General features: G+C 34.5%; 3 protein-coding genes across 5 annotated transcripts; 2 read left to right on the plus strand and 1 right to left on the minus strand.

Annotated features, from left to right (window-relative positions):
- The first annotated feature begins 1726 nt into the window (after nucleotides 1-1726).
- LOC18589070 (protein FLX-like 4) lies at nucleotides 1727-8109 on the plus strand. 3 transcript variants are annotated; one of them, XM_088810222.1, is made up of 4 exons: nucleotides 1727-2104; nucleotides 5482-6110; nucleotides 7258-7397; nucleotides 7495-8109. In XM_088810222.1, exons 2-4 carry the CDS (start codon nucleotides 5560-5562, stop codon nucleotides 7740-7742), a joined length of 939 nt encoding a protein of 312 aa, XP_088666348.1. In that variant the 5' UTR covers nucleotides 1727-2104; nucleotides 5482-5559; the 3' UTR covers nucleotides 7743-8109. The 3 variants fall into 3 exon arrangements, with proteins under 3 accessions (XP_088666348.1, XP_017983326.2, XP_007013950.3); XM_018127837.2 differs by having other exon boundaries at nucleotides 1729-2104; nucleotides 5479-6110; nucleotides 7486-8109; XM_007013888.3 differs by having other exon boundaries at nucleotides 1730-2104; nucleotides 7486-8109.
- Nucleotides 8110-8894: 785 nt separating this feature from the next.
- TET15 (tetraspanin15) lies at nucleotides 8895-9874 on the minus strand. Its single transcript, XM_007013891.3, has 2 exons — nucleotides 9293-9874; nucleotides 8895-9194 (listed from the first exon to the last, which is right to left on the minus strand). Exons 1-2 carry the CDS (start codon nucleotides 9872-9874, stop codon nucleotides 8895-8897), a joined length of 882 nt encoding a protein of 293 aa, XP_007013953.3.
- Nucleotides 9875-11204: 1330 nt separating this feature from the next.
- Nucleotides 11205-15623, plus strand: LOC18589072 (Cytochrome c oxidase, subunit Vib family protein). The gene is made up of 4 exons (XM_007013892.3): nucleotides 11205-11360; nucleotides 13970-14064; nucleotides 14155-14236; nucleotides 15337-15623. Exons 1-4 carry the CDS (start codon nucleotides 11349-11351, stop codon nucleotides 15388-15390), a joined length of 243 nt encoding a protein of 80 aa, XP_007013954.1. The 5' UTR covers nucleotides 11205-11348; the 3' UTR covers nucleotides 15391-15623.

Below are 15623 nucleotides of genomic sequence, written 5' to 3' on the forward strand. Positions count from 1 at the left end.
TAAACCCAAACATTTCATAAAGCAACATAATGAACAAAAAACCCACAAAAAAAAAAAAAAACACAAAACAAAAGAAAACTCACCATTGACTGACTAACTTCTTCACGCAATACCGACATTGTTGTTGTGATCTAAAACTTTGCTCCAAATTAAGTCAAACACCTTGGTACCTTTGGGAATGACGAATGAATTAAATGCTTTTACTTGACCTTCTTGTTTGGGCTGATGAATATGATGGTGTTTTATTTTAGATACCTCACCGTTAATATGCATGTCATGGAATTTCAAACAGTTTCCTTATATCCACAATTTTTTCTATTTAAATTTATGGCGTGTCACATATTATCTTCATGACGTATCACATATTCCCTTTATGGCATATCATATATTTTTTCCATAGCGTGTCACATATTCTCACTGTAGCGTGGCATGTCACATATTCCCTCCATGGGGTGTCACATATTCTCACTGTGGCATGTCACATATTCCCTCAATAGCATGTCACATATTCTCACCATGACATTTTACATATTCCCTCTATGGCATGTCATATATTCTCATTGTGGCGTGTCACATATTCCATACCATAGTGTGTCACATCTTCCATCCATGGCGTGTCATATATTTCTTCTATGGCGTGTCACATATTCTCACCATGACGTGTCACATATTCTCAGCATAGCGTCTCGCATATTTTCTCCATGACGTGTCACATATTCCTTCCATGATGTGTCATATATTCTCATCATTATGTGTTACGTGGGATATTTTTAAACATGCAGTCAAATATAATTGTTGCACACCATGCGTAACAAATGCCATATGGCTTGTTGTAGCATGACCAGTTCCTCATTTGGGTTCACGTCTTCCTCTTTCGATTCACCATAGTAGCAGGGGTTTCTAATTTCACATCATTCTCAACGCTTTGGATTCATCACGACTGATTCCTCCTTTGGTTTAACATCAACCTTTTTGTACTATTTAAAATCTACTTTCAATAGAATACAGTTATGCACATGTAAGCTACACTTGATGAACAATTATCCTAGAGAAGTTACACGACATTTACAAAAATAATTACTTATTTAGTTAGACACAAATGCCTTTATGTTTTTACTTGTTACACGCCAAGTTTAATGACTTATTTGTTAGATGCCATGAATAAAATATCCACGTTGTTACACGTTATGCCATGCCCATTTTCTCTTCATATTCTAACAATATTCCACCCAAATGGTCATGGAGTTTCAACAGCTTCAAACTAAACCCAATTACCATTGAACAACAAAACACTGAACCATATTCTCAATTAATAAGGCAATCAAATCACTAAATTCACTCAAGAACACAACAAAAAAATCGACATTTAATGATTTATCGTATACTAATTGTAAACTTGCTCGAACACTTTTCTATCTCTCACCATTAAAATCAAAAGATCTTATAATAGACTTGTAGTGTAATACGTACGGTATTTATGTTTACAGCAATTTCTGAAAAATTAGAAAAACTATCTCTTGCAACATGAGAATGGTTTTAACAAAATTTGAGTGAAAAAATTTGAACAGATTTATTTTCACACTAATATGCGCATGAATAAAAATGCGCATAAATGAAGAGTTCTCGTTAAAAGTATTTTTGTTTCAAAATTTTATTTATAGATTAAAAAAAGTTAAAATTATGGGACGGCTATTTCAAAAAATGATAAAAAAAATTTTGGCCAAAATTAAATAGTAAAAAAAAAAAAAAAACTCACCTAGCAAAAGAAAAGAGAGACAAATCTTCTACCCTCTATAGCAAGCCTGGGTTTGCCCGTGCTGATCTCCAGGAAAGTTCCACTGCATTATAAACTCCCTTTGCATTCCTTTTTTCCCTTTCTTTTTCATTTCTTTTTCTTGTTCTTCAACCTGGCTTCAGAGACTCTAAAAAGCTTAATATCAAAGGACAGGCTTGAAGGAAAACAATTTCTTCAGAATCTTGAAGTTTGATTTCTAGAAAATTGATGGGTGAAGTTTGGGCTTTGTCTGGAATTTGAAGGTGGCTGACTCAGTTGCGCAAAGCCAAAGGCTACCATCGTCGGTTTCTCAAGCCCTGCAACCAAAAGGTAATTTGCTCGGAACGGTTTTTATTATTCAATCAGGGGCATTGTTGGTATGATAAGTTTAGTTTTATAGTGAAACTGATTGATTAATGCAAAATGAAACAATTAATCAAGAAACTTGAACAATTAAAACCTTTTTCTTGAAGTCTGGAAGTTTGCAGAATCTGCATTTCAAGTACCATACCAAAAATGAATTCTTGAAAGATGTCAGAAAATAAATTGGAAAGAGTTTCAAGGTATGACAGTCTGGTTTGGTAATCCTTATTTACTTATACGTCTGTCTAGATGACCTAGGTAGCAAAAGTAAATTATGATGTAAGTATATATTGAACATGAAACATGAGATCAACATTAGTGATGGAGGAGGACATTGTGGACATGATTCGGCTAAGTACTAACAAAAACTTTGTAAAATATTGATGAATAATGTGGTTCAGAAAAAACCCAAATGAAAATTGATGTGCTTACTGTAGGGCAACAATTGCAAAATTGATGTGCTTACTGTAGGGCAACAATTGCTCAAAGTAAATTTTATCATGCATAGGAATTTGTAATAAAAGAAATAGAGGAATTTCTTCCTTTATAGGTGATGCATATTTGATATTGTTATGCATAAAGAGAAAGATTTGAATGTTGATTATGTAGGGATTGCCACATTTGTTTGATCTAAGGCCATCATGAGAGTATAGACTTTCAAAAATCGTGAATATATTGATGAATACTGTGGAGTTCTTCCCAGCAAGTCTGAGCTGGATTCCACTTTACCACAATATCAAAGTCATAAATCAGTACCCTGGCAAATCATGGGGGAATTTTCATTATGTTTTTAAATTGGTGTAGTGGCCTGTGCTTGTGGAATGAGGCAGTGTCAGTTCGATTTCTGCTAAAGTCAAATTTGCATTTATTGTAGTCATAGCAAGATGGTAAAATTTTGGAGGGATTAGCAGTGTTAAGGGGGGATTATTAAAATGGCATTTCTTATTGTTTGGTTTGGCTATTAACAGAATGAAGCAAGACTGCAATAATACACCATGATTTTGCATGGAGAACAGATTGGACCTTTCTATTGCTGTCTAAAAATGAGATGGTTAATAGATGGTTAAGTATTATTGATGTTTGGGATAATCTGTTTGGAATGACCAAGGTAAAGAAGCAACTTATTATTTTAACTCATATATAAAAGAACAAAGTGAAGCAATATAAAGAATTTAGTAGTTTGGAGGTGAATAAGCAAAAGAAGTTTGTCTTTAGAATGGTCGGGTATTTATAGGCATTTGATGATGCCACTTCACCTAGTTGATGTCTGCATTCATGTGTCAGAACTGGTAAAATTAATTCTTTTCCCCTTGCAACATACAAATAGGAAATAGGGACATGCATCTTATATGCTATGGAAGGCTATTAATAGATGTGCTTTAGTGCACACACACGCTCAAAGCTGATGCTTTACTCCAGTGTGGAGCCAACAACCTCTATTTATCCCAATCCGTTAAAACAATACTTTTCCAAATTCTCTTTGATTTGTGATCTTTATGCTAGTTTGAAGCTATCTGTCCCTTAATTTATTTATCAGATATAAAAAGGCACCAATCCGGAGAGCAACGTTCTCTCTCCTCAGCTTTGAGAGTCCTCTAAGTAGATTGCAAAGCCTCTTTTGTGAATCTGGCCTTTTTTCTGCCATGTAGGAAGGCTTAGCTGATTTTGCTGTCCCATTTGTCTATTTTCCATTGATGCCCCCTCCTGTCTATAATTGTTAAGTTTTCATAGGTTAAGCACAGAAAATCACATTTAACCATAATCGCCTAATAAAAATTTAATGAGATATGTAACTGGGAGAATTTAATTTGAGGAAGTTTGCATTTTGTTTAAGCTAAGTGCAAAGAGTTTGATGGTACAGGAGTTCTGGAGAAACTATAGTAGGAGAAATGACTGCTTAAGCAATTGGGTAGATGCTTGTAGTGAAACTTTAACTTCTAATTCTTGCTAAATTTTGTGTCTGGGATTATGATGTTGGCAGGTAGGTATCAGAGTGTTGACTGATTACAAGTTGATCGTAATATCTGTTTCAAAGGCTGGTGTTAACTCTCAAGTGAGATTGAGATGGTGTAGGATAGGATGCCATTAATATTCTTTTTCTTTGTGTGGTTTGTTTTGGCTATTGAGACAGAAAGAGTATTTTCAGTAGTTTTTCTCCAGCAATTGTTAGTACTACAGGTTGATTTCTCCTGTCTGCAGGAGAAATCTAAATATTAAGGTCTTATGTCACTTTTGGTATTCATGCCAGTCATTTGTAGTTATTGAAGTTACTTTGATGCGCAATCTGGAGAGGATATAGGTATTCTCTTATTATTTACTGTTGGTTAAATAACAAAATCACCCTTAAGGTCATTTTCAAAATAAACTTTTTTCCTCAAATTTCCAAAGAAAATATATTCTTATCTTGTAAAATGTGTTTGTAGGGAAGTAAGTGTCAAAAGATTAGAAATATCATTTAGGTGAATGTATCTTTCAGGCTGTAACTCCACAATGTTCAAGGTGTCAATCTTAATTTCTGTATAACCTCAGGGTGGTTCTTGTAATTTATCCTTTACCTTCTATTGTTACGACCAAGTTTAGTTTTTCATTTTACCAGAATACTGTGGCCTAATCTATCCACATATAATAAATGATGAGGAAAGTTTTTTGAAAGACAACAGTAATTAGAGAAAATCAAGTTAACAAGAAGAACCGTAGTTTTTATCTGTTGTAATGATGCATTGTACTATTTTTTTCAGAAATCAACGTTACCATAAGTGAATTTTACATGTGTTTATCATGTAAATAAATTGCACACTGAAAGGATCTATTTCCCTTTCCATGGTAGCAAAACTGTTCCATAGTTTGTATTAATCTAATAAATGTCGCTCAATTCATGTTGTTGTTGCTGGATGTATTATTGAGTTAAATTCATCCAATAGAAGTTAGAGATACGAAAAGGAAGCTTGTAATACTTCTTGGCAGTTATTGCTTATTGAGTGAGGATTCTCCCATGTGCATCATATGATTATATTGTAGTTTTTCTTTTCATTGGGAATAATTTGAAGTTCAAGTTTGAAGGACATTCTTCCTTTTGCTTGTATCAAAGCTTTCCTTTTTTTTTTTCCCTTTCGCATTTGGTTTTGTTTTGTTTTTCTCCCCTCTATTGGGAGGAGGGTTGCCATTGGAAGAGAGAGAGAGAGAGAGAGAGGTGGGGGGGTGCTCTGCATTTTAAAATTGTGTTTCTATTTAAGTAGAATCTGGTTGTAGTAGGGCATGCTCTTTAATTTCTTTTTATTATCATATACATGATCTTGTGGCCTGTGACCAGTTCTGTTGCATTTTTTTTCTTTTTAAATAAGAAGGTAGGTGTCCACAGCTAAGGCGTCTATTCTCCAGATTACTATTCAAGTGTGGCCTAGTTTGAGTGGATTATCAGACAGATGGCTTCTAGACAAATCCGATCACCATATGAGCGACGTTCACTCCAGGCTCCAGGTGTGATACAACATGGTTCACTTGCTGGCTCAGGTCATCCTGCTGCCCATTGGGCAATGGAGTCACTTCCTCCACCTGAGCTTTTAGAGAGCAAGATTGCTTCTCAGGCTGCAGAAATTGAGCGACTTGCTGGGGACAATCACAAACTGGCAGCTACTCATGTTGCCTTGAGGGAGGACCTTGTTGCTACTCGGTATGAAGCGCAGAAACTCAAGGAACACATCAGAAGCATCCAGACTGAGAGTGATATCCAGATCAGGGTTCTGCTGGAAAAGATTGCAAAAATGGAAGCAGATATTCGGGTTGGTGAGAGTGTGAAAAAGGAGTTGCAAGAGGCAAACATTGAGGCACAAAACTTGGTCAAAGCCAGACAAGAGTTGATTGCCCAAATTCAACAGGCTTCTCAGGAGTTGCAGAAAACCCATGCTGATGTTAATAGTCTGCCAGAGTTGCACGCTGAACTTGCAGGTCTGAGGAAAGAGCACCAGAGATTACGGTGAGTCAAACAAGTGTTGCTTGCTTGATGTCCCGGGACCCTTTAGTAAGTATTTAAAGTTGAAAACTTTTGTTGCAATATTTGCTGTTATTTTGACAAAATTCTGATTATTATGGAAAAGGTCTTGTCAAATAATACCACAGTACTTTTCAAAATAATAATAATACCACAGGACTAAGTGCCGCATTTGGTCATTCAAACTCATGCAAATTTTAGGACCTCATTTCTTGTAAATCTGATTTATTTGCTCTCTTGTTCATCTGAATGTTAATTGCCTGGTAACTGTTAATAAAATTGACATGTTGGTAAATATGCTGTTTGTTATTATTGCCCCATGCCCCTGCTCTAATGTGGCAATGGCATGCTGTTTTAAGTAAATGGCTGGAAGGAGAGGGTTCTAATGAGTTTCCATCCATCTCATCCACATTTTGCTCTGGGATGACACCAACTTTATATATTGTCACAACCTGTACCCTAAATATAATCATGTGACCATTTTATCCCTAATCACATACAATATTAAACTTAGCCAAAATGTATAAAACACCTTACAAGTGTTATCATTTGCCCCACGAATTAAGTCACTCAATATAACTTAAGTCAGTCCTTTAAGGTCACCCAAAGGTTTCAACAAATAAGGTCATAATCAAGTGTACAGTTGCATTTGGTTGTCCAAATTTGATGAACTGAACAAAACACTAAAGATTTCAATTTATAATCTAAATGCAATGTCGAACTCAATGCAATTTTGTTGTCTGTCGCAGAGGAATCCTTGATGTCATGTATAATGCTATGCAGTCTCTTAGAATGCAATTCGGTGCCAAGTCTGAACCTAGTCACCCTAGAATTAGTTTGAACAGCACTTTGATTTCTCACTGTCAAAGTCCCTATATTTATCAGAGTAAATCATTGCTCTTATTGAATGTGATAGAAAGATACAAAGTCTCATGACTACTAAAGCTTAAGTACTCATAGCTCAAGCTTAGCCCTTTTTCATCCTTTTTTTTTCCTCCTAGAACTATGCAGCAAAGTAAAAGTGTGCCTCACCTCAATATCTCTCTGTTACATATATCATTTGTTATGTATTCCACCATACAGTTGCTAAGAAGTTGGCTCTGATTATTGTTTTGACCTTTTTTATGTGTAGTGTTACATTTCAGTATGAAAAAGGTTTAAACATAGAGCAAGTGGAGCAAATGCAAGCTATGGAGAAGAATCTGATTGAAATGGCAAGAGAAGTGGAAAAGTTACGCACTGAAGTCTTGAGTGCTGAGAAGAGAGTGCATGGTAACTTTCCTTTCCAGTAGAGATGGTGGTTATATTGGCCCCTTACTTTTCCCTTCACTAACACTTGCACTGATGCTGTGTTCTGTAGTGCCAATAGGTCCAGTACCATATGCTGGTGGCTACATGAATGGTGATCCTTCATATGTACTACCTTTTCAAGGTGGCAGCAACTATTTTGAAGGATATGGTAGGCCTGTAATGCAGATGCATCTTGGCCCAGCAGACAGCACGATCCCATATGGAAGTAGTGCCAATGTTCCAGCTGCTAATGCTGCAACTGTAAGTCAAGCGGTTACTGGTCCGGTCTGGGGAGCACCATATGATCCATCACTTGCTCAGAGGTAAACAAGAAGAAACTGCAATGCAAGGTGTCCATAATCTATCTTGCCTTGGCTCAGTGTAGCCGGTTTGTAGTATACAGGGAGTGAATTAGTTTATTGTGAAAGGTGTAGAATGTTAACATTTAGCCATTGAACAGTTGCCAGCAGTTATAAAGCACCACAAATCAAAGTCAGCAGTCACAATATGCTCATTTCATCTTTGTTGCAAATTAGGATCTCAGAATTCATTGCACTATAGACAGTTATTCAGTTGAAACCATGTATGTATGTATGCTTTTAGAGTAGGAAAAAGGTAAAGCAAGATGTACATTTTTGCTTGCGTTTGAAGCAATTACAAGAGAATGTTATTGATTTGAGTGCCTTTAGTGTCACGAGTTATTCTCCAACTTTTGGCGCCTATGAATGCCTATTTATCACTTATACTGAAATCCCATAAGAATGAGTAGTGGTGAGATTTGCAAATTTGATCTTGCTTCATTTTCAAGCAATTATCAAACTGGAAAAAGACAAAAAAAAAAAAAAGGAGCAATGAGAGAGAGAGCAAATCGAAGGTAAGGGATATCATACAATCTTCTGTTGCGTATTATCACTTGTAGAATTTATTACCATTGTAATGACCTTGATTGCTAGATACAGCATTTTCTGATTTGAAGGAATTTTTATGCAGGTCCAGTTGTTTGGTTTTATGCCTTGAAACTGTTTATTCTCTTTTGGTAAAGTAAGAAATGAATTCAGTTGGGAAATCTTCCATGTATAGTTTAGGACTTAGGAGTCCTCTGCGGCTGCCCTGTTTCAGCGTGTAGTGCTAGTTAGTTATCTAGTTTTACTCTTAAAAAAATCGTGTTATGGTCATAATAAGGGTACCTAAACAATTTGGATAATGGACTAAACTTAGGCAGAAGTTATTTCTTCTAACAATCGGCTCCCATCCCACCTACATATTTTCATAAATTTTTAGCCCTGTTGAAGCAAAATAGAAAAAGGGGTACAATTGGTGCAAGGAAACGATGGCTTCAACCACAAAAATGTTTTTCATTATTTTATTTTGACTCTTTGGCAATTAAAACAAATTTGTCCAAATAAAATCCGAACCATCAAAGAGAGAAAAAGATTACATAAAAAAAAGAAAATGCATCATCAGCCTTTGAGCTTTGCTCTAAGATACATAGAGCTCCCACATTGTTACCAGGAATAGCAACAAATGAGAAGTGCTAAGTAGCACAGCCATGCATACTAGAAACTCCCCAAGTTTCAACCATTTGCTTTTCAATGTGCTGATATAACCTTCTCTGCAGCTCTTGCAGTCGTAGCATAAGATGTCGCTGTCGTTTCTCCATGAATCGCAGTCTTCATTGTTATATGAAAAAGATTGCGTTACCAGTCTATCATCCTTTTTCCAAAAGGTGGCATTCACGTACTGCATTTGGCAGACTGTGGGTGGTTTGCAACATCCGGACTTAAATATGACACATATAATCAATCAAGTACAAATCAGAAGGTGTCAGCTTAAGTGAATTGGTAAGAATCGGTTTTATATGTAAAATGATGGTTTACCTCTATCGATGATAACTTCTTCATACTGAAATCATATGATTTGAGGTCCACTGATGTCGTGGCCAAATCTTCGCAAACGCCAGTGTCGTAAATGCATTGTTTGATGTTGCTCCAAAGACTGTTGTCACGGATTTTCATCTGGAACCACGATGGCGTAGCAGGAATCCTTCTGCCTTCCATGTTATTTGCACCCAGAAGTGCAATGCCGACGATAAGCATCGCTAACAATGGCACCATAACCACAAGGATTCCCACCATGGGGCTTAACCGAGTTCTCAAGAAGAGAGCAGCATTGCAAATCAAGAAGACAAAGATCAAACCAATGCTAATTCCAATCTGCAAACTAGGCAACTTGAAGAGCCATTCGCAGTCATAGCTTTTCATGTATAGCAGCCAGGTGACGGAGGCAAGGATTGGAAGAGAAAGAACAAAAGAGACCACCGATAACATACCTGAAACTTGTTCCATTTGAAAAATTTTCTCCGGTATAATATGTTTCTTCACGTCCTGAGCTTGTTTAGGTTTGTTCTCTTCAATCACTGTCACTGCTACAGCATCTGCTACATTGGCATTATCCGCCATTATATCAACGAAGAACAAGACTTGAAAGGAATAATAGAGACCTTGCTCAAATGTTTCTCACTAGTTCTGTTCAGTGAATGCCAAAGTATATAGGCCACCCCAGCTACTTTGTTAATTTTAATACTTTTTTTTTTGGGGATAAATCGTCTCATGTTTTTACCAAGTCTGATCGTTAAGGTACGTGGCGTACGGATATAGTTGGCGAGAAAATAGAAGGAACAGAGTAATGGTAGGAATCTGTTTTCTTTGAAATTAACTCTTAGCAATTGGTATACTTTGATGCAACTTACGTGGTGAAAGACTTAGCTGCCAAGCTCATTCAGATTTACCTTACAAATGACTCGTCTTAAATTAGTTTTATCTACTAAAAAAAGTAATTTTAGCCCTAAATTCTTTTAATAAAAACACTCACGTGGTAAAATGAAAATCATACATATATATATCTATATATATATACATATATAAAGTCATTTTTATCCTTACTAAAAGTCTTTTGAATTAATGTTAAGTAGACTCACTTAACATTAAAATTAAAAGTATACTTTGCTGTTATACTATGGTCAAATTTGCCGCACTGAAATATTCCACCAACATATGAAATTTTAAGATAATAAATGGATTATTTAATTGGATACTTCGCATATACTTTTTGTAAATAAAAACCAATTGTTCAAGCAATTTGACAATTAATTAATATTACTTGTTATTGATAGTTTAGCGTGGATTATTTTCAGAGCAATATTAATCCCTTAACGAATAAACACTATTAATTCTATTCAAGTAATTTCGTAATTATTACTGTAAATTGTTCTTGATAAATAACATTTCATCTTACACTATATACTGAAAAGTTATTTTTTATGATCTCGTACACTCTCATTATCTCATTTTCGTTTTAAGAGTTTTAATTATTGAAATATCTTTTTCATCACATTTTTTATTAAAAATAAAATTTCTTAATGGTAAAAAAATTAACTTGATGAATTTAAAATATGAAAAATTTTTATTAAAAAGATACATGTATTTATCAGTTAATAAATTAAAATTTTCATTATAAAATTTGATGAATTTATTTCATTCAAATTCATTTCAATTGAAATTAAAATTTACATAACAAAATGTATCATACATAACTATAATTTAACAATTCAAATATTATAAGAAAAATTAAAGTTGAATATTATCAACAGTTAATAGAATTAACATTTGAACATTTTATTTAATGGTAAGTGTATATAATTTTTTAATAATGAAAAAAAAGTTAATGCATTGATTCACGTACTTGTCGTGTTTAATGGTTAATTACTACTACTTTACCTAGGATCTGAGTGTTCGATGACGTGGTGTATTCTTATTAGTCGTAGGACGAACCGGAGAGAATTTGCTGGTCATTCATTTTTTATATGCCTATTTTAAAGTCTCCTGTCAAGAAAACATTACCACTTTGCTTCTTTGTTCTTTGATCGGATCAGTCATGGCGGACGAGGTAATCTTCCATTTCCTCTTTAATTTTTCTCCTCCTTCTATTTGTCAAGAAACCGCCGGCAATGAAAAGAAATTGAAACGTGTTCCTTTTAGATATCAAAATTTCGATAGTGATTCGCTCATTTGATCTCAAATCTATTTATTGTTTTCTTATTTGTTTAATATCGGTCGATTGTTTTCTAGGGTTTTTAGTTTTGAATTTGGATATTATTCTTCTGTTGGTTTTTTTTATTTAATTGTGAATGAGGGGCTCATAAATTAAATTGCGTTTAAATGATTGACGGAAAGGGGAATATCAATTTTCAAAGTCCTTTGATGAGAAGAATCTATGAAATTTATTGCTTTAGGGAAGAAAATTGAGTCTTTTTCATGTGAAATGGGATTTATTTTCTCAGCTGAATGCTTTAGAAATTTAGTACCTTGAATTTGGAGTTGTTTAAGTCAGGAGTCAACCCTCATTGGTTAGAATTGCATTAGGCTCCAATCCAGGTCCCATGAAGAATTTCATGTATGGCAGTAGAAGGTTGTACCATGACGCATTATTTTAGGACATAAGTGATAGTAGTTTTACTCTGAGATCTGTTATCCCAGCAAATTTTTCTCTTAGTTTGAAACTAGGATATAATTTGACATGTAACCTTAATCATCGTTACTTGTAACATACAAAAGCTTGTCTCTTGCAACCCCTTTTCGCCTTTATTCTATGAAGGATAAGGTAGAGTGAGAGTATATTATTCAAGCCAAAGCATTATGTTTCTTTATATATATTACATATATAACAATTATAAAAGAAAATGTTTCATAAATGATTTATGTGGAGGAGATAACTAACGAAGGCATTGGAGAGATTATAATTTTACTTATATATAGGCAACAGGTGGTGACATCAAAAGTCATCCTATACTAAGTGTTGTTCCACTAGAAGCATAAATTCTGAAGTACTTGAAGAATATTAGATTACAATAGTGGACTCTATGTCAGTGAAAGTATTATTTGAAGTGAAACTAGGATATTTTAAAGCAAAAGGTCAAGTTCAAGCATATAGCTTTTTTAATTTTAATTTGTTTCTTGATTTCTTTTCCATAATGACCTTGAATGTATTGAAGAAAGATCTTTGAATAATTTAATGAAGTTACTTTCATGTATTTCTTGGAACATCTATGTTTTAAGGAAGTTGTGATGTCGGACAGCTTTCTTGTTCAAAGGTTGTTCTGGTATTGTGAACCATGTCTCTGAACGTTAGTTGATGGTTAGGGGGAAAACTTGACAGATGCTTCAGTGTGGATTAAGTTAGAGTCTCATAAATGACTATTCTTGGGTTTAAAAAGATTAATCTGGGACTGGTTATGAATAGAGGTGGCAAACAAGGGGGTTTGGGTTCAGGTCATCTCGAGTTTGGGCTGTTTCGTGTTTGGATTGTTTCAGGATCGGGTTGTTCCAAGTTTGAGTTAGTTTTTAACCATTTTAGATATTATGTAAGATGTAACCATTTCAACATCATTTTTGGGTTCAGATCATTTTAGGTTCTGTTTTTTTGGGTTCAAGTAATTTTAGATTCATGTTTCTTGGGTTTGGGTCTCTGACTTTTTTGCCAATTCGGGTTTGGGCTTTTTCAGCTGGGTTTTGGGGTTCGGGCTGGTTTTACCACCCCTAGTTGTAAATCTGAAATAATGTTGGAAAATAATAAGAAGAAATCATCTAGGTTTTGGCCTAAGGAATCACACCAAAGGTTGATTTTATTAGACAACCACAAGAGAATTGATTATGTATATAATCCTAGCATTCGTGGTCCAATAAGAACTAGCTCTCCGAGTGCAATTAGGACTTTGAAAGATACTTAAGACTCCAATTAGGAAATGAACCAATTAAGAAACTAACAAGCTGATTTAAAATTATGGTACCTAAACTACAAATAAAACCCAATAACATTAGGGAAAGCCCAAAATAAGACTCTTAGACATGTAAATCTGTAATTTCCAGCAAACTAGAAAATTATTAAAATTTCCTTCCTACTTAAAATGCCAGAAAACAGGATGAAATAAGAACCTGTGACTTTATCATAGATAAACATAAAGCTAAGAATCAAAAGCAAATGATAAAGTCTACTCAAGCTCCCAACTAAGCTCTCATCATTGGATATGTACCAAGTTTAATGCTTGGGAATATAAGCAGCCTTAAGACTCTTAAACATTTTTGGATGCTGCTGCCATTATGCTCCATCAATTTGTTTGTGAACTATGACTCCGAAGACACTTCTATTCTGAAGTAAGAATATTCAGATACCCTTTATGTGGCATTTGGTAGTTGCAACGACTTTTCTTGTCTGTTTCTCATGAAGCCTGTTGGCTGCTGCAAATGCTTTATACATATTCATGCCAGTTGGCTTCTAAAGTTATGAATGTGTATATTTATTCTACTGTATAGTTTCTTTGAATTATTAATGTATAACCCCTGCAAAATGATTTCAGATTGATCACTTTTGCTTTTGTAAATGATTCTGGACTGTCATGGTTGAAAATTTTCATCTTGAACTGATAAGCAACAAATTCACACCAAGTAACGATCTATTAGTTCTCACATTTCTTCCATACTATCTTCTTTCTTGTATAGTCCCAGATTGAACTGAAAACAGCCCCGGCTGACTTTCGCTTCCCCACAACAAATCAAACTAGACACTGTTTCACCCGCTACATTGAGTTCCACAGGTACATTGCTTGTTAATTTTCAATTTTTGCTTCTTAGGAAACTATCAAATGTATTTTGTTTTTATTTTCTAATCTTAAAAACAACTACAGGTGCTTGGCTGCAAAGGGTGAAGAGTCTAATGAATGTGAAAGATTTGCCAAATACTATCGTTCTCTTTGTCCTGGTGAATGGGTGAGTATAATTAGTTTTTTATATTATCATAAGTATTGAGAGTTTGCCTTGTTGCAATGGAATATGTGCTGTATATGACATATAACCTTTTTATCTTGTGCTTGATTTTTGCCTTCTAGTACCAAGTTTTGTCGTACACAAGTTTAAGTATGCCTTATAAATGTTGTAGCATCATTGATAAAGCTTGTGACATAATCTCTGGTTTTAGATAACAACTGATGTATACATATCATAATACTTGTGAATAAGGAAATACATTATCCTGACATTCAAGGGCACAAATAAATTACAGGTGCTTCTTTTTCACACCAAGTGCTCTATATTGTGTTTATGTTGAGAATTTTAGCTTTTTGCACCTGTGTTTTTCCCTACTGATCAGCAGAACTAATGTATCATATTAGTATACCATAATACTTAATGTACTATATGACATGTTGACAGGATCATGATTGATCTTGCTGATGAAACTTTAAAAAATCTATTTGGACATGTTATTAATTTATGGACAGTTTCATAAAGGCTGTCAAGATATTTGATGGATGATCTAGCTTTGAGTTAAATGGTATATAGCAAAAAATTATGTTTATGACCTGGTATGAAATATTTTATCCTAGAGTAAATCTTCATTGAAGGACTTTTGTACTTATAAATATTCCTATTCTAGTGTTGTTAGATGTGGAGACAGATAAGGTGATGAAACTAATATGCGACTTATGTGGACTGAGTTTAGGTTTATGATCTTTTGAGTTGTTAGTTACTACTACTTTAATTCACCATGGTACAGTGGAAGGCTGGTGACTGTTTTGTTAATTCTTGAGATTTTATTTAATGTAGTACTGATTGTCGTTTTAATTTTAATGCTGTAATGTATTAATTTGTGCTCTCTGCTATTGGTGGGCTGGTTGATCAATGAATAACAGAATAATCATCCTGGTCTTCACTGTTTACATTCTACCCATTCTAAAATATTTCAATAATTTTCTCTAGTGCTTGTATCAGCAGATATTTATAAAGAAAACAGAAGATGATTAAGTTCTCCCATTGTATTTAACTTGTGTTTTCCGTTTTAACAATATTGAATGCTGCCCAAATTACTGCAGGTTGAGAGGTGGAATGAGCAGAGGGAGAATGGTACTTTCCCAGGTCCTCTGTGATTGCACATTGGAAATTGGGTGACTCTTCTCTGGCATGGAGAGTTCATATTGCTCTCTTGATATTGTCTTTAGTTAGTTTCTATGGTTATCCTTGAATTAATAAGCTACAAATGGAGATTTTGTTGAATTTATTGAGCATTGATTCATTATGGTGGACAAGTTGGTAAATAACTGGAATGTATCCTGATGGTTTTCTGATGTTTTAGTTGGCGATCATGCTTTTTATGAGACTA

Source organism: Theobroma cacao, chromosome 9 (assembly GCF_053813885.1).
Source record: "Theobroma cacao isolate CCN51 chromosome 9, ASM5381388v1, whole genome shotgun sequence".
NCBI lineage: Eukaryota > Viridiplantae > Streptophyta > Magnoliopsida > Malvales > Malvaceae > Theobroma > Theobroma cacao.

What these genes read in the sequence shown, in the direction of transcription:
- LOC18589070 (XM_018127837.2), top strand. Translation starts at nt 5,560, where the DNA reads ATGGCTTCTAGACAAATCCGATCACCATATGAGCGACGTTCACTCCAG. An exon ending in AAAGAGCACCAGAGATTACG is followed by an intron (nt 6,111 to 7,257) that starts GTGAGTCAAACA and finishes TTTTATGTGTAG; the next exon opens with TGTTACATTTCAGTATGAAA. An exon ending in TGCTGAGAAGAGAGTGCATG is followed by an intron (nt 7,398 to 7,485) that starts GTAACTTTCCTT and finishes TGTGTTCTGTAG; the next exon opens with TGCCAATAGGTCCAGTACCA.
- TET15 (XM_007013891.3), bottom strand. Translation starts at nt 9,874, where the DNA reads ATGGCGGATAATGCCAATGTAGCAGATGCTGTAGCAGTGACAGTGATT. An exon ending in AGAAGTTATCATCGATAGAG is followed by an intron (nt 9,195 to 9,292) that starts GTAAACCATCAT and finishes GTCATATTTAAG; the next exon opens with TCCGGATGTTGCAAACCACC.
- LOC18589072 (XM_007013892.3), top strand. An exon ending in CGCTACATTGAGTTCCACAG is followed by an intron (nt 14,065 to 14,154) that starts GTACATTGCTTG and finishes AAACAACTACAG; the next exon opens with GTGCTTGGCTGCAAAGGGTG. An exon ending in CTCTTTGTCCTGGTGAATGG is followed by an intron (nt 14,237 to 15,336) that starts GTGAGTATAATT and finishes AAATTACTGCAG; the next exon opens with GTTGAGAGGTGGAATGAGCA.